This window comes from Bombina bombina, chromosome 9, assembly GCF_027579735.1.
Source record: "Bombina bombina isolate aBomBom1 chromosome 9, aBomBom1.pri, whole genome shotgun sequence".
In the NCBI taxonomy this organism is placed as follows: domain Eukaryota; kingdom Metazoa; phylum Chordata; class Amphibia; order Anura; family Bombinatoridae; genus Bombina; species Bombina bombina.
Genome location: NC_069507.1, coordinates 53787459 through 53807458, shown reverse-complemented (window position 1 = coordinate 53807458; position 20000 = coordinate 53787459). Strand labels below are relative to the sequence as shown.

At 40.1% G+C, this 20000-nt stretch overlaps 1 protein-coding gene across 7 annotated transcripts in view; it reads left to right on the top strand.

The window, feature by feature from the left end:
• The window catches only part of ZMIZ1 (zinc finger MIZ-type containing 1), a 528960-nt gene that overhangs the window by 394647 nt on the left and 114313 nt on the right, over window positions 1–20000 (top strand). For all 7 annotated transcript variants that reach the window (XM_053692110.1, XM_053692111.1, XM_053692112.1 and 4 more), the window contains 2 exons: window positions 1–68; window positions 18002–18115. The exon at window positions 1–68 is cut by the window's left edge and continues 44 nt beyond it. In XM_053692110.1, coding sequence (XP_053548085.1) covers window positions 9–68; window positions 18002–18115 — 174 coding nt within the window. In that variant the 5' untranslated portion in view covers window positions 1–8. The remainder of the gene's footprint in view (window positions 69–18001; window positions 18116–20000) is intronic.

Here is a 20000-nt window from a genome sequence, read left to right as displayed (position 1 = left end):
AAGTCAGGATGAACTCTATGGACAGGCACATACAGCAGACAAATGACCGTCTGCAGTGTATAAAGCAGGTAAGCGAGCTGTATGGAATGCACTCCATATCTTCTAAACATTCTTGTTTACGTAGCTTTTCTATGACAAGTACTTATGTACTGAAATTTGTAGGATAGGTTAGGATACAATGGACAAATGAGCCGTTTCAAATGACAACTTAATGGAAAGGAGCAATGTGTAAACCATTTAATACACTCCAGCAGGTAAAATGAATAATTGAGAACCCATTAAAGGGACGCTAAAGTCAAAACTAAAATTTCATGATTCAGATAGAGCGTGCGATTTTAACCAACTTTTCCATTTACTCCCATTATCAAAATATACACAGTATTTTTATATGTACCGTTTCTGAGGCACCAGCTCCTACTGAGCATGTGCAAGAATTCACAGTACATGCATTTGTAATTGGCTGATAGTCATCATGTGATATAGGGGAGGGGGAATTAGTTACTTTGACATTTGTCATGAAACAAATCTACTACTCATTTAAAATGATTTTGTTATTGAATCGTCTTTTTATTATTCATTTGTTGATTATGTTATTTTACTGTAATTAATGAGAAAAAAAAGCATAGTAAATTGTCACTTTAAAGTGAATGTCAATTTGGATGAATTAGTGCCTGGTTTTTAATAAACCTATTAAAAACAAGGGCACTTTAATTCATCAAAATTGATATTTCTTTCATGTAATTAGCAAGAGTCCATGAGCTAGTGACGTATGGGATATACATTCCTACCAGGAGGGGCAAAGTTTCCCAAACCTCAAAATGCCTATAAATACACCCCTCACCACACCCACAATTCAGTTTTACAAACTTTGCCTCCGATGGAGGTGGTGAAGTAAGTTTGTGCTAGATTCTACGTTGATATGCGCTCCGCAGCAAGTTGGAGCCCGGTTTTCCTCTCAGCGTGCAGTGAATGTCAGAGGGATGTGAGGAGTATTGCCTATTTGAATGCAGTGATCTCCTTCTAAGGGGTCTATTTCATAGGTTCTCTGTTATCGGTCGTAGAGATTCATCTCTTACCTCCCTTTTCAGATCGACGATATACTCTTATATATACCATTACCTCTGCTGATTCTCGTTTCAGTACTGGTTTGGCTATCTACTATATGTAGATGAGTGTCCTGGGGTAAGTAAGTCTTATTTTCTGTGACACTCCTAGCTATGGTTGGGCACTTTGTTTATAAAGTTCTAAATATATGTATTCAAACATTTATTTGCCTTGACTCAGAATGTTCAACTTTCCTTATTTTCAGACAGTCAGTTTCATATTTGGGATAATGCATTTTAACATTTTTCTTACCTTAAAATTTGACTTTTTCCCTGTGGGCTGTTAGGCTCGCGGGGGCTGAAAATGCTTCATTTTATTGCGTCATTCTTGGCGCGGACTTTTTTGGCGCAAAAATTCTATTTCCGTTTCCGGCGTCATACGTGTCGCCGGAAGTTGCGTAATTTTTTGACGTTATTTTGCGCCAAAAATGTCGGCGTTCCGGATGTGGCGTCATTTTTGGCGCCAAAAAGCATTTAGGCGCCAAATAATGTGGGCGTCTTATTTGGCGCGAAAAAATATGGGCGTCACTTTTGTCTCCACATTATTTAAGTCTCATTTTTTATTGCTTCTGGTTGCTAGAAGCTTGTTCTTTGGCATTTTTTCCCATTCCTGAAACTGTCATTTAAGGAATTTGATCAATTTTGCTTTATATATATGTTGTTTTTTCTCTTACATATTGCAAGATGTCTCACGTTGCATCTGAGTCAGAAGATACTACAGGAAAATCGCTGTCAAGTGCTGAATCTACCAAAGCTAAGTGTATCTGCTGTAAACTTTTGGTAGCTATTTCTCCAGCTGTTGTTTGTATTGATTGTCATGACAAACTTGTTAAAGCAGATAATATTTCCTTTAGTAAAGTACCATTGCCTGTTGCAGTTCCTTCAACATCTAAGGTGCAGAATGTTCCTGATAATATAAGAGATTTTGTTTCTGAATCCATAAAGAAGGCTATGTCTGTTATTTCTCCTTCTAGTAAACGTAAAAAATCTTTTAAAACTTCTCTCCCTACAGATGAATTTTTAACTGAACATCATCATTCTGATTCTGATGATTCCTCTGGTTCAGAGGATTCTGTCTCAGAGGTTGATGCTGATAAATCTTCATATTTATTTAAAATGGAATTTATTCGTTCTTTACTTAAAGAAGTCCTAATTGCTTTAGAAATAGAGGATTCTGGTCCTCTTGATACTAAATCTAAACGTTTAAATAAGGTTTTTAAAACTCCTGTAGTTATTCCAGAAGTTTTTCCTGTCCCTGATGCTATTTCTGCAGTAATTTCCAAAGAATGGGATAATTTGGGTAATTCATTTACTCCTTCTAAACGTTTTAAGCAATTATATCCTGTGCCGTCTGACAGACTAGAATTTTGGGACAAGATCCCTAAAGTTGATGGGGCTATTTCTACCCTTGCTAAACGTACTACTATTCCTACGTCAGATGGTACTTCGTTTAAGGATCCTCTAGATAGGAAAATTGAGTCCTTTCTAAGAAAAGCTTATCTGTGTTCAGGTAATCTTCTTAGACCTGCTATATCTTTGGCTGATGTTGCTGCAGCTTCAACTTTTTGGTTGGAAACTTTAGCGCAACAAGTAACACATCGTGATTCTCATGATATTATTATTCTTCTTCAACATGCTAATAATTTTATCTGTGATGCCATTTTTGATATTATCAGAGTTGATGTCAGGTTTATGTCTCTAGCTATTTTAGCTAGAAGAGCTTTATGGCTTAAAACTTGGAATGCTGATATGGCTTCTAAATCAACTTTACTTTCCATTTCTTTCCAGGGTAACAAATTATTTGGTTCTCAGTTGGATTCCATTATTTCAACTGTTACTGGTGGGAAAGGAACTTTTTACCACAGGATAAAAAATCTAAAGGTAAAAACAGGGCTAATAATCGTTTTCGTTCCTTTCGTTTCAACAAAGAACAAAAGCCTGATCCTTCATCCTCAGGAGCAGTTTCAGTTTGGAGACCATCTCCAGTTTGGAATAAATCCAAGCCAGCTAGAAAGGCAAAGCCTGCTTCTAAGTCCACATGAAGGTGCGGCCCTCATTCCAGCTCAGCTGGTAGGGGGCAGGTTACATTTTTTCAAGGAAATTTGGATCAATTCTGTTCACAATCTTTGGATTCAGAGCATTGTTTCAGAAGGGTACAGAATTGGTTTCAAGTTGAGACCTCCTGCAAAGAGATTTTTTCTTTCCCGTGTCCCAGTAAATCCAGTAAAAGCTCAAGCATTTCTGAAATGTGTTTCAGATCTAGAGTTGACTGGAGTAATTATGCCAGTTCCAGTTCCGGAACAGGGGATGGGGTTTTATTCAAATCTCTTCATTGTACCAAAGAAGGAGAATTCTTTCAGACCAGTTCTGGATCTAAAAATATTGAATCGTTATGTAAGGATACCAACGTTCAAGATGGTAACTGTAAGGACTATCTTACCTTTTGTTCAGCAAGGGAATTATATGTCCACAATAGATTTACAGGATGCATATCTGCATATTCCGATTCATCCAGATCATTATCAGTTTCTGAGATTCTCGTTTCTGGACAAGCATTACCAGTTTGTGGCTCTGCCGTTTGGCCTAGCTACAGCTCCAAGAATTTTTACAAAGGTTCTCGGTGCCCTGCTGTCTGTAATCAGAGAACAGGGTATTGTGGTATTTCCTTATTTGGACGATATCTTGGTACTTGCTCAGTCTTTACATTTAGCAGAATCTCATACGAATCGACTTGTGTTGTTTCTTCAAGATCATGGTTGGAGGATCAATTTACCAAAAAGTTCTTTGATTCCTCAGACAAGGGTAACCTTTCTGGGTTTCCAGATGGATTCAGTGTCCATGACTCTGTCTTTAACAGACAAGAGACGTCTAAAGTTGATTACAGCTTGTCGAAACCTTAAGTCACAATCATTCCCTTCGGTAGCCTTATGCATGGAAATTCTAGGTCTTATGACTGCTGCATCGGACGCGATCCCCTTTGCTCGTTTTCACATGCGACCTCTTCAGCTCTGTATGCTGAAGCAATGGTGCAAGGATTACACGAAGATATCTCAATTAATATCTTTAAAACCGATTGTTCGACACTCTCTAACATGGTGGACAGATCACCATCGTTTAATTCAGGGGGCTTCTTTTGTGCTTCCGACCTGGACTGTAATTTCAACAGATGCAAGTCTCACAGGTTGGGGAGCTGTGTGGGGATCTCTGACGGCACAAGGAGTTTGGGAATCTCAGGAGGTGAGATTACCGATCAATATTTTGGAACTCCGTGCAATTTTCAGAGCTCTTCAGTTTTGGCCTCTTCTGAAGAGAGAATCGTTCATTTGTTTTCAGACAGACAATGTCACAACTGTGGCATACATCAATCATCATGGAGGGACTCACAGTCCTCTGGCTATGAAAGAAGTATCTCGAATTTTGGTTTGGGCGGAATCCAGCTCCTGTCTAATCTCTGCGGTTCATATCCCAGGTGTAGACAATTGGGAAGCGGGTTATCTCAGTCGCCAAACGTTGCTTCCGGGCGAATGGTCTCTTCACCCAGAGGTATTTCTTCAGATTGTTCAAATGTGGGAACTTCCAGAAATAGATCTGATGGCGTCCCATCTAAACAAGAAACTTCCCAGGTATCTGTCCAGATCCCGGGATCCTCAGGCGGAGGCAGTGGATGCATTATCACTTCCTTGGAAGTATCATCCTGCCTATATCTTTCCGCCTCTAGTTCTTCTTCCAAGAGTAATCTCCAAGATTCTGAAGGAATGCTCGTTTGTTCTGCTGGTAGCTCCGGCATGGCCTCACAGGTTTTGGTATGCGGATCTTGTCCGGATGGCCTCTTGCCAACCGTGGACTCTTCCGTTAAGACCAGACCTTCTGTCACAAGGTCCTTTTTTCCATCAGGATCTGAAATCCTTAAATTTAAAGGTATGGAGATTGAACGCTTGATTCTTGGTCAAAGAGGTTTCTCTGACTCTGTGATTAATACTATGTTACAGGCTCGTAAATCTGTATCTCGAGAGATATATTATAGAGTCTGGAAGACTTATATTTCTTGGTGTCTTTCTCATCATTTTTCCTGGCATTCTTTTAGAATACCGAGAATTTTACAGTTCCTTCAGGATGGTTTAGATAAAGGTTTGTCCGCAAGTTCTTTGAAAGGACAAATCTCTGCTCTTTCTGTTCTTTTTCACAGAAAGATTGCTATTCTTCCTGATATTCATTGTTTTGTACAAGCTTTGGTTCGTATAAAACCTGTCATTAAGTCAATTTCTCCTCCTTGGAGTTTGAATTTGGTTCTGGGAGCTCTTCAAGCTCCTCCGTTTGAACCTATGCATTCATTGGACATTAAATTACTTTCTTGGAAAGTTTTGTTCCTTTTGGCCATCTCTTCTGCCAGAAGAGTTTCTGAATTATCTGCTCTTTCTTGTGAGTCTCCTTTTCTGATTTTTCATCAGGATAAGGCGGTGTTGCGAACTTCTTTTGAATTTTTACCTAAAGTTGTGAATTCCAACAACATTAGTAGAGAAATTGTGGTTCCTTCATTATGTCCTAATCCTAAGAATTCTAAGGAGAAATCGTTGCATTCTTTGGATGTTGTTAGAGCTTTGAAATATTATGTTGAAGCTACGAAATCTTTTCGTAAGACTTCTAGTCTATTTGTTATCTTTTCCGGTTCTAGAAAAGGCCAGAAAGCTTCTGCCATTTCTTTGGCATCTTGGTTGAAATCTTTAATTCATCTTGCCTATGTTGAGTCGGGTAAAACTCCGCCTCAGAGAATTACAGCTCATTCTACTAGGTCAGTTTCTACTTCCTGGGCGTTTAGGAATGAAGCTTCGGTTGACCAGATCTGCAAAGCAGCGACTTGGTCCTCTTTGCATACTTTTACTAAATTCTACCATTTTGATGTATTTTCTTCTTCTGAAGCAGTTTTGGTAGAAAAGTACTTCAGGCAGCGGTTTCAGTTTGAATCTTCTGCTTATGTTTTTCGTTAAACTTTCATTTTGGGTGTGGATTATTTTCAGCAGGAATTGGCTGTCTTTATTTTATCCCTCCCTCTCTAGTGACTCTTGTGTGGAAAGATCCACTTCTTGGGTAGTCATTATCCCATACGTCACTAGCTCATGGACTCTTGCTAATTACATGAAAGAAAACATAATTTATGTAAGAACTTACCTGATAAATTCATTTCTTTCATATTAGCAAGAGTCCATGAGGCCCGCCCTTTTTTTGTGGTGGTTATGATTTTGTATAAAGCACAATTATTCCAATTCCTTATTTTATATGCTTTCGCACTTTTTTATCACCCCACTTCTTGGCTATTCGTTAAACTGAATTGTGGGTGTGGTGAGGGGTGTATTTATAGGCATTTTGAGGTTTGGGAAACTTTGCCCCTCCTGGTAGGAATGTATATCCCATACGTCACTAGCTCATGGACTCTTGCTAATATGAAAGAAATGAATTTATCAGGTAAGTTCTTACATAAATTATGTTTTCACTCATTCTCTTCAAAAACTTACCTTTTTAATTCTGAATGCCGCTCCAGCGATTCCCCCGACCGTCGGAAGCCTCTTCTTACGCCAGAAATTACGAATCCGGCTTCCTCCAATCACGGCTTTCCCCCCGGGGGGATCATGGCCTGATGCAACGCCGTGATTGGAGGAAGCCGGTTTCGTCATTTTGGACCCGCGGAGAAATCGCTGCAGTGGCTGACAGGATTAAAAGGTACGTTTTTAAAGAAAAGGAGTGAAATGTCAATTTTGATGAATTAACCCTTTGCGTGCTAAGCCCTTTTCCACCTGGGTGCTAAACTAATTTGAGGGTTTTTTTTAAAAAAAAAAAATTTTTTTTTTTTTTTTCTTCGATCACCAAGACTTATACCGTTGGGAAGGTTAGGCGATTACCTTTCCAACAGTGGGTCTTGGGGGTCTGTACCTGCTTAGATGCCCGAGATACAGGCTTCTAAGCAGCATGCCCCCTTTCCCTATACTTGTTATTGTTTTTTTTAAATAAAGTTGCGCGGTAATGTCATAACGTCATTGCACGTGACGTCACCACGCAAAACGTGAAGCCCCAGCGATGCCTGTCACTATACAGGCCCTATTGCCGGGGTAGGAGCGGGTGGGAGCCCCCAGATCTCCCTCAAGGTGGGAGAGTGCTAGCGACGGCTCTGAACCGTTGTTAGCACCTGAGTGGGATACTCTGCAACGGCTCAGATCCGTCGTTATCACTCATAGGTTTATTAAAAACTGGGCACTAATTCATCCAAATTGACCTTCACTTTAATGTTAAAAGTAGCAGCTAGTGTTACTGCTACAAGAGAGCAGCAGCGGGAACAATTTTTTTAAAATGTATTTTCTTTTTTTATGGAGTCAGACTTGGCCAAGAGCAAAAGTGAAGTGTACATACTTATTGGTCGACATAAGAAATAACTGACAATAAAATTGCAGGATATAGTTATTGAATTTAATGTCTGAAGCCGTCTCTGCCTTTAGAGTAACACTTTTACCATATAAATGAACTCCTGCACCATCATTCGTTCCTTCATTTATTTGTTAAAGGGACATGAAAACCAAATTTTTTCTTTCATGATTCAGATACAGAATACAATTAAAAAAAAAAAGTTTCAAATTTACTTCTATTATCAAATTAGCTTTTTTCTCTTGTTATTCTTTGTTAAAGAGCTATCTAGATAGGTAGTGCGCACATGTCTGGAGTACTACATGACAGGAAATAGTGCTGACCTCAAGTGTTCTTGCTAATGTATAACATTGTTGCAAAACTGCTGCCATAAAGTGCTGCAGACATGTGCACGCGCCTGAGCATACCTTTTTGCTTTTCAAGAAAGGATAACAAAAAAACAAAGACAATTTATTAATAGAAGTACTTTGGAAAGTTCTTTAAAATTGCATGTCCTATCTGAATCGTAATAGCAAAATGTATGATTTTTTTATTTTTTTTATTCATCCAAATTGGAATGCATATGCCTAATATCCACTACAGCATGGAATACTGTGCATTTCAAGGCAAAACTGTTTGCAAGTTTAGAAAGATTTACTATACAGTGACTTGGTACTGTACCTATAATGCCGACCTTCGACTATATTTTTATGTCATTTTTTTTCTTTCCCTGGCATAATGGTTATACAAGTTCCAACAAGATGATAAATAGCCCAGGCATATCATGTTACTGCTAGGAACTGATAGATGACATTTTACTTCTCCACGCTCAGATTGATGTTGGATCTCTTGATATATTGATATAAATGGCAAACATCATGTAGGAGTAGTGAGTTTGGAAGAACAGCACCTGCACGGTGCATCCACCCGCGGCTGTGTAGAAGTCACAGGTATATTCTAGTGTTAAAGATCACAGGTTCAAAAGAAGCAGCAATTGCAACTGTTTGTTATACTGTATGTCAAGTTCCTATTCAGCAAAACACCATCACATGTACAAAGGGACAGTAAACAATTTTTTAATTAAAGACTTTTTTCTTCCTAATGGGAAAGAGTCCACAGCTGCATTCATTACATTTGGGAAATAAGAACCTGGCCACCAGGAGGAGGCAAAGACACCCCAGCCAAAGGCTTAAATACTCCTCCCACTTCCCTCATCCCCCAGTCATTCTTTGCCTTTCGTCCCAGGAGGTTGGCAGAGAAGTGTCAGAATTTGTTTTGTCTCTTATGGAGGGTTCTACTCTTCGCAATGGGACAGGAGTTTCAAGTAGCCCTATAAGCTTCTCACTGAGGGCCTGGGTGAAAGTTAGAGTCCGGAGATGCAGGGAGAGCTCTCCTCTGCGACACCATCCCGACTCATATTAACAGCTCCTACAGCAATCGGCGTTGACGAGTTTCACTGCCTGCTTTTTCACTCAAGTCAATGTCAGGGGCAAAGCTACTAACCTGTCACACTTGAAGATCCGTGTCCCTGTTCCACGGCGTAGATTCTTGTAAGATTGTTTCATTTTTTATTATCTAATGTTAACACAGAAGACAGGGTCACAGTGTGGCACCTTTTATCTTTATAGAATCAAGGGTTAATATCTCCTTAGGGGGATTATTGAAAAGGGGGGAATAATAATCTTATGTGTTTATTTGATTTTATGCTGCTTTATGTGTGAGATGTTATGGGCTCTTAGGCTGTTATGGAATATGCAGTTTCACTTTCACTTTGAGAGCCATGCAGCTTACATGCTTGGCACGCTTTCTCTCATAGCAGGGACGGTCCTGCATTGTGCACTATGTGATTCATTCCCTCCTTCGTGACTATCTGAGAGGAGTCATACATCCCTGTACTGTCTGGGTCATAGGAAGTGGTGAGTGCCCCAGCCATTGGGGTATAGAGGTGCCGTTATTTTATTAAAGAAAAAATAGGAGGATGTTTTATCTCTCTAGTTCTCTGGTTATTGCTAATGATGGAGGATTTGGTTTCTTTAGAGGGCACTCCCTCTATTCCTAAAGAGTAATTCCTGTGTATATGGGGAGGAAGCCCTAGTTCCCCCTCTCAATTATGTTCCATATGCCTTGATAAAGTGATAAGATCAAACATGTTTCATATCACGGAGCCATCCACCTCTGAGGAGTTGTCATTAAGTGAGGTGCGTACCCTACATTGTTATCTATATACATATGCAGTTTTCCGGTAGCATTGCTGATCCTCCATCTGGAGGGGGCCTTTTTTCTCCAGACGTTACTGCACAGTTCAGACGGCGGTGTCTGCGGCCTTAATGCTTTACCTTGCCCTGTTAAGCGAAAGGTTACATATTGCACTCCTTCCCAGAGTACATCATAATTTTTGGATTAACTGATAGGGATATCCGAGGATGAAGTTCTTTCCTGAGACTATGAACTTTCTAGGTCAGAGACTGCTGCCTCTCAACCTCCAGCTGCGGAGGAACCAGATTTTAGTTTTAGGAATTTGTGCTTCTTCTAAAGGAAGTTTTTGGCGAGTTCAGGGGTTCCAGAAGTCCTATTGCCTGATGAACCTTTATTTCCTAAATTGCATAGAGTTTGAGGATAGGGTGGTGCCTTGCCTTCCCTTCCCTGCTCCTGTTGTCCCGGGTATGGCTGTTTGGCTGGTCCTGCGGTAGGCCTGTTTCTTTTTTGGGCGTTAACCTACAGGTTGCCTTTTATTTTCATCCGATCGGATGTCCTGTCTGTTTTCATTCTTCCCCTCTGAGGGAGGATTTATGCGGCTTGACGGTTAGGACCCGGTTTGCAGGCTGATCCTGTTGGGGTTCAGTTATGTCTGGTAGCTGTTCGGACACCTGGTGCCGCTCTGCTTGGCTGGTCCAGTAGAGGCGCAGAGTGCTCATGTTATCCTCTGTGTTCAACTAAGCATTCTAGATCTCCTTTGGCTCTGCTCGGAGCTGGGGATGCTGTGCGTCCTTTTCCCTCTATGATCCTCTGATTGTATGGAGGCGAAGCGGAGACCAGCCTTTGCTTGAGTGATTTTGGCCTCGGGGTATCCCCTTGCTTGTTGTCCTGCGGCAGTTTGAGTGTGTATTGGGCCTGTGTCGTTATACGACTTTTAACGCCCTATCTCTTTTGGAGCATTGGACTTTGGCAAGGGGTGGGCTCTTCCTTGGGTCGGGGCTTGCGAGTTATCTTGTTCTCCGTGTTGATCTGGATATTGCATTGATATCTCCCTGTGGTCTGGTTTTTTATATCAGACGGGGTGTTCAGTTCTTAGATATTGTTTGTTTAAACAATTGGGGGCTCGGTTCTGTTTTCTCCCTGGTGTTTCCGGTTGCTGAGGCTTCACTCAGTGTTTTCCTTTGTGGAGTTGTTGCCGGACTTTTTGGCTCTAAGGCTGGTTCGTGGTTACCCAGTTCCTGGGAACTTGGTCTATGTCCTTTTACTTGGATTAATTGACCTGGTCACAGTTGACCAGGTTGTCTGAGTGCTGATGCTCATTGGGCTGGACTTGCGCCTTTATGGTCAGTTTCCCTTGGTCAGTATGCTGTGGTAACCTTATGGATTCACTGCTGTGCTTTGTGTCTTGTGGGCAGGTGCTCTGCCTTTTTGGCCCTATGCCTTTTCTTAGGGTGGGGGGCTTATTCTCCTTCTTATGGAGGTGTGGTCCTTTTTCTAGGGATTCACTTGGATTCAGGAGGTTGAACTGAGAGTTAACCTTTCAGAGAGGGGTGTTTTTCTATGGGTTGTTCAGTTCCATCTGTAGTCTTGCTGGCTCTGTGTCGAGACTATGGTGGGCCTTTTTGTTAGATTCCTTTGGGTCTTTGGCCTTGTCATCTGTTTCTAAGGAGTCGGGTTGGCACCCGTGCTCTGTTGGGATGGCTGTGGCCATTCTTCCACTCGTTTTTGAGCTGGTGTTGGGGTTCTTCTGTTCCCCTGTTTCAGACCTGCCGATGCTTGGGCTGGCCAGGCTGGGAGTGGGTTCTGAGATGTGTTGTCATCTTCATGATCTATGTTGGCATAGTAGCTAGCTCCCTGGGCTTGCAAGCAGAAGGTCCAGGGTTACCATACACCTTCGGGTTCTGGGTGTAACCTCTCTCTCTTGGGGGTGCAGTGGGCCTCATTGAGGTTATGTGCTTCCCCTTTTAGAGCCCTGTGTGTAGGTCTGGTGGCTTCGATTGCCTAGAGTGTGCCCTCTGTCTGGGAGTTTTCTTTGCAATCTGTTCTCTTGCTGGCCGCTTTTTACTTCTCAGCAAGTATTCTTCTGTGCCATCCTGATGATTCCTGCGTGTTCTTGACTCAGGGTTTTTTTCGTCCGGGGCTGTTGCACGTTCATTTTTTGTCTGAATACTTTAGTATTCTTAGTTCTGACAATGTTCAGTTGTTTTTCGGTGCTTTGCACGATGTTGAGAGAAGGGTTTCTCTGTTTAGATGCCCGGTCCTAAACCTCTGGTTTCTGCTTGGTCTGGGTGTAGCCTCCCCTTATCTGTCAGGATCCACTTGGATCTTTGTGAGCTGGGCTCACTATTGGGGTTTTTCCTTTTATGGATTTTGTGGTGACCTTTCGGTTTCCCCTCGGTTCTCCCTTGCCCTATCCCTTGGGGAGTTTAGGCTGGTGTTCCCCTCTTTAGTGAGGAGTGAGCAGGGAGAGACCGACTGTTGGGCGACGGTGTCTCCTGGAGGACTGGTGGCTTTGGACGAAGCAGGGTTTTTGTTGGGTAGTGGTTTCAGGTTTGGTGCTCTCAGAATGGGCTGCCTATTGTACCCTCCCGTTTTGGCATTCAGTGTCCTCTTTAGCTTAGGTATGGTTTTCCCAAAAGTAATGAATGCGGCTGTGAACTCTTTGCCATTAGGAAGAAAAACATAAATTATGCTTAACTGATAATTTCATTTTCTTCCGTGGGAAAGAGTCCACAGCCCCCGCACATTTTTTTATGTGGGGCGTCTTAGTTGTGGTGTTCTGGCACCTTTTCACCCTGATATTTCTTCTACTGTTCCTTGTTCCTCGGCAGAATGACTGGGGGATAAGGGAAAAGGGAGAAGTTTTTTAGCCTTTGGCTGGGGAGTATTTGCCTCCTCCTTGTGGCCAGGTTCTTATTTCCCAAAAGTAATGAATGCGGCTGTGGACTCTTTCCCACGGAAGAAAATTAAATTATCAGGTAAGCATAATTTATGTTTTCTGCAGTCTTCCACTAGGTTAATATATCATCAGAGTTTGAATTGTGTTAGAATAGAAGAACGCCTTGTTTGCTGCAGTTGTTTTTACAACGGGCAAACTCCACACACCACTTTGCTTATTTGGAGAGGCCAATCCGGACTTGTCTGGAGAGGACGTGGCTTGTCAGTGTCATTGTGTTATGGAAAAAAAATTATGTACTTTTTTTTTTTTTGTGACAGCACTGAAGAAATGACACTTTGCTACAATGTAAAGTAGTGAGTGTACAGCCTGTATAACAGTGTAAATGTGCTGTCCCCTCAAAATAACTAAACACACAGCCATTAATGTCTAAACCGTTGGCAACAAAAGTGAGTACACCCCTAAGTGGAAATGTCTAAATTGAGCCCAATTAGCCATTTCCCCTCCCCGGTGTCATGTGACTCGCTAGTGTTACAAGATCTCAAGTGGGAATGGGGAGCAGGTGTGTAAAATTTGGTGTTATAGCTCTCACACTCTCTCATACTGGTCACTGGAAGTTCAACATGGTACCTCATGGCAAAGAACTCTCTGAGATTCTGAAAAAAAAGAATTGTTGCTCTACATAAGGATGGTTTAGGCTATAAGAAGATTGCCAAGACCCTGAAACTGAGCTGCAGCACGGTGGGCAAGAACATACAGCGGTTTCACAGGACAGGTTCCACTCAGAACAGGCCTTGTCATGGTTAACCAAAGAAGTTGTTTGCATGTGCTCAGCGTCATATCCAGAGGTTGTCTTTGGGAAATAGACGTATGAGTGCTGCCAGTATTGCTGCAGAGGTTGAAGGGGTCAGACCATACGCCGCACACTGCATCAAATTGGTCTGCATGGCTGTCGTCCCAGAAGGAAGCCTCTTCTAAAGATGATGCACAAGAAAACCCATAGTTTGCTGAAGACAAGCAGACTAAGGACATGGATTACTGGAGCCATGTCCTGTGGTCCGATAAGACCAAAAAACTTATTTGGTTCAGATGGTGTCAAGCATGTGTGGCGGCAACCAGTTGAGGAGTACAAAGACAAGTGTGTCTTGCCTACAGCCAAGCATTGTAGTGGGAGTGTCATGGTCTGGGCCTGCATGAGTGCTGCTGGCACTGGGGAGCTACAGTTCATTGAGGGAACCATGAATTCCAACCTGTACTGTGACATACTGAAGCAGAGCATGATCCCCTCCCTTCGGAGACTGGGCCGCAGGGCAGTATTCCAACATGAGAACGACCCCAAACACACCTCCAAGACGACCACTGCCTTGCTAAAGAAGCTGAGGGTAAAGGTGATGGACTGGCCAAGCATGTCTCCAGACCTAAACCCTATTGAGCATCTGTGGGGCATCCTCAAACGGAAGGTGGGGGAGCGCAAGGTCTCTAACATCCACCAGCTCTGTGATATTGTCATAGAGGAGTGAAAGAGGACTCAAGTGGCAACCTGTGAAGCTCTGGTGAACTCCATGCCCAAGAGAGTTAAGGCAGTGCTGGAAAATAATTGTGGCCACACAAAATATTTACACTTTGGGCCCAATTTTGACATTTCCACTTAGGGGTGTACTCACTTTGGTGCCAACAGTTTAGACATTAATGGCTGTGTGTTGAGTTATTTTGAGGGGACAGCAAATTTACACTGTTATACAGGCTGTTCACTCATTACTTTATATTGTAGCAAAGTGTAATTTCTTCAGTGTTGTCACATGAAAAGATATAATAAAATATCTACAAAAATGTGAGGGGTGTACTCACTATTGTGAGATACTGTATGTGTGTGTGTATATAGATAGATAGATCATTAGAAAGTATCTCCCTCTTTTACAGAATTGGCTATCTATGCTGGACAGAAGAAATTTGGAATTTTGGATTTCAGTGGCATCCTATTAGAGATTATTTAAGATCCTATTTCTTGTAGCATATCTATTGTTTATTTGGACACCTATAATGTACATATTTACAAATATTCACCAGTGTTTTATTCGGTGCCATTACTAAGTGTACCTGCGCACACATCATGGGCAGCGTTTGTGTCACATTACAGCTTACATGGTGCCTTGTTGATGCTGAGCGCCTGTATGGTGAACGACACTTATAATACTAAATATATGTCCGGTACCTTTAATAAAACAGATGCTGTTGGCTATCTGCTCCCAAATAAAGACTGTTCAGCACAGCAGATTGCGTTGGCTGAGCTGCTGGTGTGAACCTGGCAGTGTTATGGCCCTTATATCACATGCCCGTGGCTTGGCAGGTGAACGTTCTGTGTGAGTGGGTGGGAGCTGCACATGTTGTAACTGCTGTAGGTGTAATTATTGTCAGACGTACAGATCATGAGATGTACACATCAAGCAAGCTTTGCATCACAGTGCTAGTGCACGGAGCATTGCCCTGTTAATGCCCAGATGAATATACTACATTTTCTTGCCATTGTTTGTTTAGGGAGCCTTGCACGTCTGCTGTCTATTCTGCTTGCTCAGTGAGAGGCACTATCAGGACATAGATCTGCCGGATTACATGAAGACTGAACATCCATTTTGGATACTGGGCATGGCTGAATTTGTATAAATGGGGCACTGAAATGATTACGTTTGTTCTTTTAGCAAGAAATAAGTAGCTGATTGTATCATCATGTTTTTCTCTAAATATAGGTATGCACATACAGGAAAGACTTAAAGGGCCATAAAACGCCAAAAAATCTTTCATGATTCAGATAGAACATACAATTTTAAACAACTTAACAATTTGCTTCTATTATAAATTTTTCTTAGTTTTTATGTTATCCTTTGTTGAAAATCAGGATTGTAAGCTCAGGAGTGTGCATGTGTCTGCAGCACTTTATATAGCAGTTTTGCACCAATGTCATACATATTAGCAGGAGCACTAGATGACAGCACTATTTCCTGTCCTGTAGTGCTTCAAGCATGTGAACACCACCTACCTAGGTATCTCTTCAGCAAAGAATAACATGAGTACAAAGCAAATTTGATAATAGAAGTAAATTGGAAACTTTTAGTATTTTTTTTTATTTGAATCACAAAAATAAATACATTTTCAGTTTGTCTCTTTAAAGGGATATTCTTATCTATTAAACAATTTAAAGGGATATGAAACCCGCATTTTTTTCTTTCATGATTCAGATAGAGCATGGCAGTTTTACTTCTATTATATTTTTGCTGTTTGCTTAGTATCTTTTGTTGAAAAGCAGGGACTTATGTTTACCTAGGTATTTCTTCAACACAGAATATTATGGCAATGTAGCAAATTTGATAATAGAAGTTAATTGGAAACTTTTTTTTTAAATGGTCTGCTGTGTCTGAATCACAAAATATTTTTTTTTTATTATTAAAACACATGGCTGTTGCAGACTGTGTGTTTAACCCTTGCAGAAACGCTCTGGCCAAGTCAGTTGCAACATGTAGCCTCTAATGACCAGCTATTTACAGCTCATGTGTATTCCTGGCACACGCATTACATGTGTTTAACAGCTGCAAACAGATTTTACAACAAGCGTTTTAATATGGAAATGTTATAACAAATTAGTGCATTTGCTATTAGACTACAGTGTCCATTTAATAACATTTATTATATTTAATCTGTAAAGGAGAATAGATCAATACTTGAGCAAAACACAGGAAGGGAGGTATATTACAGATAACTAAATTGAATAGAACAAAAGATGTCCACAGGAGAATTAATCATCTCAGATGTGTCTGCTCTGTAAAATACAGTATATGAAGTTCAGTGGACAGAAATAGTTAAGTGTGGCTCTATTCTTCCCTGTGCATTCTGCCTGATAAGGGTTAATAGGTGTGTTGTGCTCAGAAGACATTACATCTCAGGCAGGCGTCCGATTGACCCAATGAAAGTGATGCGGATGCCTCATTACAACAAATCCCTTGTGAATAGTTAAACATGCATCATCTCCAAGAAAGAACAAATGGGAACGTCAGAAGGGAGGTGCCAGGATTACTGAGCACAGGGGCGCCAGGGATCTTCTGTGCTGATACATTGTTACGCAGACACCAATGTGACCTAATGCAGAAAGCTTGTTCTGTCTCTATCCCCAGCACTGCTCACCTTGGCCTGATTATTTCTAGAGAGATAGATAGATAGATAGATAGATAGATAGATAGATAGATAGATACACAGAGATAGAGATATCTAGAGAGAGATTCAAAACATATGTATTATATTCCTAATATAAAACATGTCATGGCTGAATGCCAGTAGGTGGCATTGTTTTGCAGTCTATACACTAGAGCATTGTCTATTTTATCTCCGCTGTTGTTGCCAATTAACGACAGATCTGTCAGTTGTTGTGTAGCAAATTTTAGGGTTAAGGTTCTAAATCATTAAATTACCGGAGCAAAATAAACAATGAAAATATGTTGCAAAATATTTTACTACATATATTTAAATCATTTGTTGGGGAATCCAATTTGAGCTAAATGTTTCTCCTGTTTTAGCTGCATTTGGCGAATACCTTTCTGTAGAATAGGAAAATCAGGTTATTCTTAAGCTATTTAAACATTATCATTGCTCGGTATATGTACTTGTTTCTAAAGACTGCATACCTACTGTATTGGTGGTGTTACCTAATCCCCAAGCACATGATTCTAAATGACTAATCAGCATATTTATTGTTGTGCTTTCCTAAACTTTAGCAGCTATTAGGTTGAGTGGTCATATGACCTTACATTCTGCATTAGGTGGGGGTGATTGATTTTAGATAGGCAGGAAATGAGTGTTAGGTTTTTGCACTGTATTCCATGTTAAAAACGTGGAACAAGGAATTTACCAAAGCCATGGGAAACACCAGCTTCTGTTTGAGAGTATGGTATGGAGTGATAACAATATAGAGAATTAATATAAAAAAATAAAAAACATACTTGTCAATGTTGCCAAACAAGGCTGTCATTTATATCTATATGTAAACATCACTTTAAATTGACATTCAGTTTCTATAATGGAGTTACTAAAATACAAAACAATTACAAATAGTTGTGACTTTACTTGATCCAGTTTTAAAGGGATATGAAACCCAAACATTTTCTTTCATGATTCAGATAAAGCATGCAATTTTAGACAATTTTCTAATTTACTTCTATTATCAAATTTTCTTCGTTCTCTTAGTATCTGTTGTTGAAAGCAGGGACGTCAGCTTAGGAGCCTGCCCATTTCTGAAGCACTGCTTTTTTTCTGGGGGCCACAAAAACTAGTGCAAAGGGGCCGAATGTGGCCCTCTGTATACCAGTTGGCTATCCCAGTTTGTTTTTTGTTTTTTTTCCCTCTTTCTTATATTGTTATCTTTTTTTTCCAGCACTTACAAAATCCAGCAAACTTCCACAATGCAGCAACTGAACTTCTGGACTGGTGTGGGGACCCCCGAGCTTTTCAGAGACCCTTTGAGCAGAGTCTTATGGGCTGTTTGACGGTACATTCACCATTTTATCTAACACCTTCAACTGCATAATATTAGGGCTTTTCAATATTGCTATGAATCTCTAAAAGTTAATTATAAAAATAATGTAAATATCAATATTATTAAACCCTTTTTTTTAATGGATTCCGAAATAATAGCTATCGGCTAGTTGAAAAACTAGTGTAAATCTGGCATGTATTTAATTAAAATAAAAAACTATCAAATTGTAATCACATCATTTATAGAAACATTTTTCTGTTGGTTATCTGATTCATCTGAAAGAGTTTGTTTTGCTGTGTATTTATGAGATTTCTATTCTCATTCTCATTAGACCAGGCAGGAATTCTGTTTTGTGTTGCTGAATAACGTTAATTAGAAACCACTTGAATATAAAGCAGAACAAAGACGTTTATGTGTATCAGGGAGGTCAAAAAGACTAGCAAGGGATGCATTTGGGAACAAAGTTATTAAAAGGATACTGAACCCAAATTGTATATTTCATGATTTAAATAGAGCATTCAAGTTTAAGCAACTTTCTAATTTACTCCTATTATAAATTTGTCTTAGTTCTCTTGGTATCTTCATTTGAAAAGGCAGGAATGTAAGCTTACGAGCCGGCCCATCTTTGATTCAGCACCTCGGTAGCGCTTGCTGATTGGTGGCTAAATGTAGCCACCAATCAGCAAGCACTATCCAGGGTTCTGAAAAAAAATGGTCTGGCTCCTAAGCTTACAATCCTGCTTTTTCAAATAAAGATAGAAAGGGAATGAAGAAAAATTGATAATAGGAGTAAATTAGAAAGTTGTCTTAAAATTGCATGCTCGAGTCTATCTGAACCATGTAAGAAAATATTTGGGTTCAGTATCCCTTTAAGATAATAATAATAATAAACAATAATAATAACCCCAAAATCTTCACAAATGAGATGTTTAAATGTTAGATATAAAATAGTAGTAATTAGGTGCGTCTATTTTGAGATGCAGTTTTCTAATAAATCCCAGAACTATCTGAGTGCTGGAAAATATAACTTAGGTAGATATTAGTTTTGCAAACTAATAATAAAAACCAAAATAAATTCACATATCTAATAGCAATGTTTCATTCCCGGGTGTTGGAGTCTACTATGTGTTTATATTAAATGTCATGCTGACCTGGCTGGCAGCTAAGAGCATAGGGTTATGGGTAACTTGTATACAAGGATGACCTGAACCTGTATATTAGTTTCCCTGAGCATATTGATGTATTGATTTATTTAGGGTTATTGATTCCTTGTGTGTTATTAATGTATATGTGAATGTGCGGTTCTAGCTTTGCGTTATAGGATCCTTCTATACATCTGGAAATAACGCTCAGGGGATCTGTAACCATTAGGGTGTGATGTATTGATAGAACCTGAGCTCAGACAGCTTTGAGGTTTGGAATCAATGATACAGTTATTTATTTACAACACCGGATTCATTTCTTGAGGTTCCTAAATTGCTAATTTGAATTGGTGTTGTGGTAGAAACGAAATATTCATGGTAGATACACAGCAATAAGTCTAGTCTGCCAATCTACCAAACTAAATCAGCTTAGCTTATGCAGGATAGGTTTTATGTTTACTATTCCTTTAAAGGGACACTCAGGTCAAATTAAATGTTCATGATTCACATATAGCATGTAATTTTAAACAACTTTCCAATTAACTTCCATTAATAAAAAATGTGCAATTTAGAGATTTAAAGGCACACTCAAGTCAAAATTACACTTTCATGATTCAGATTGAGCATATAATTTTAAACAACTTTCCAATTTACTTTTATTACCAAAATTTACACGTTTTGAGTCACCAGCTCCTACTGAGCATGTGCAAGAACTCAGACTATATATATATGCATTTGTGATTGGCTGATTGCTA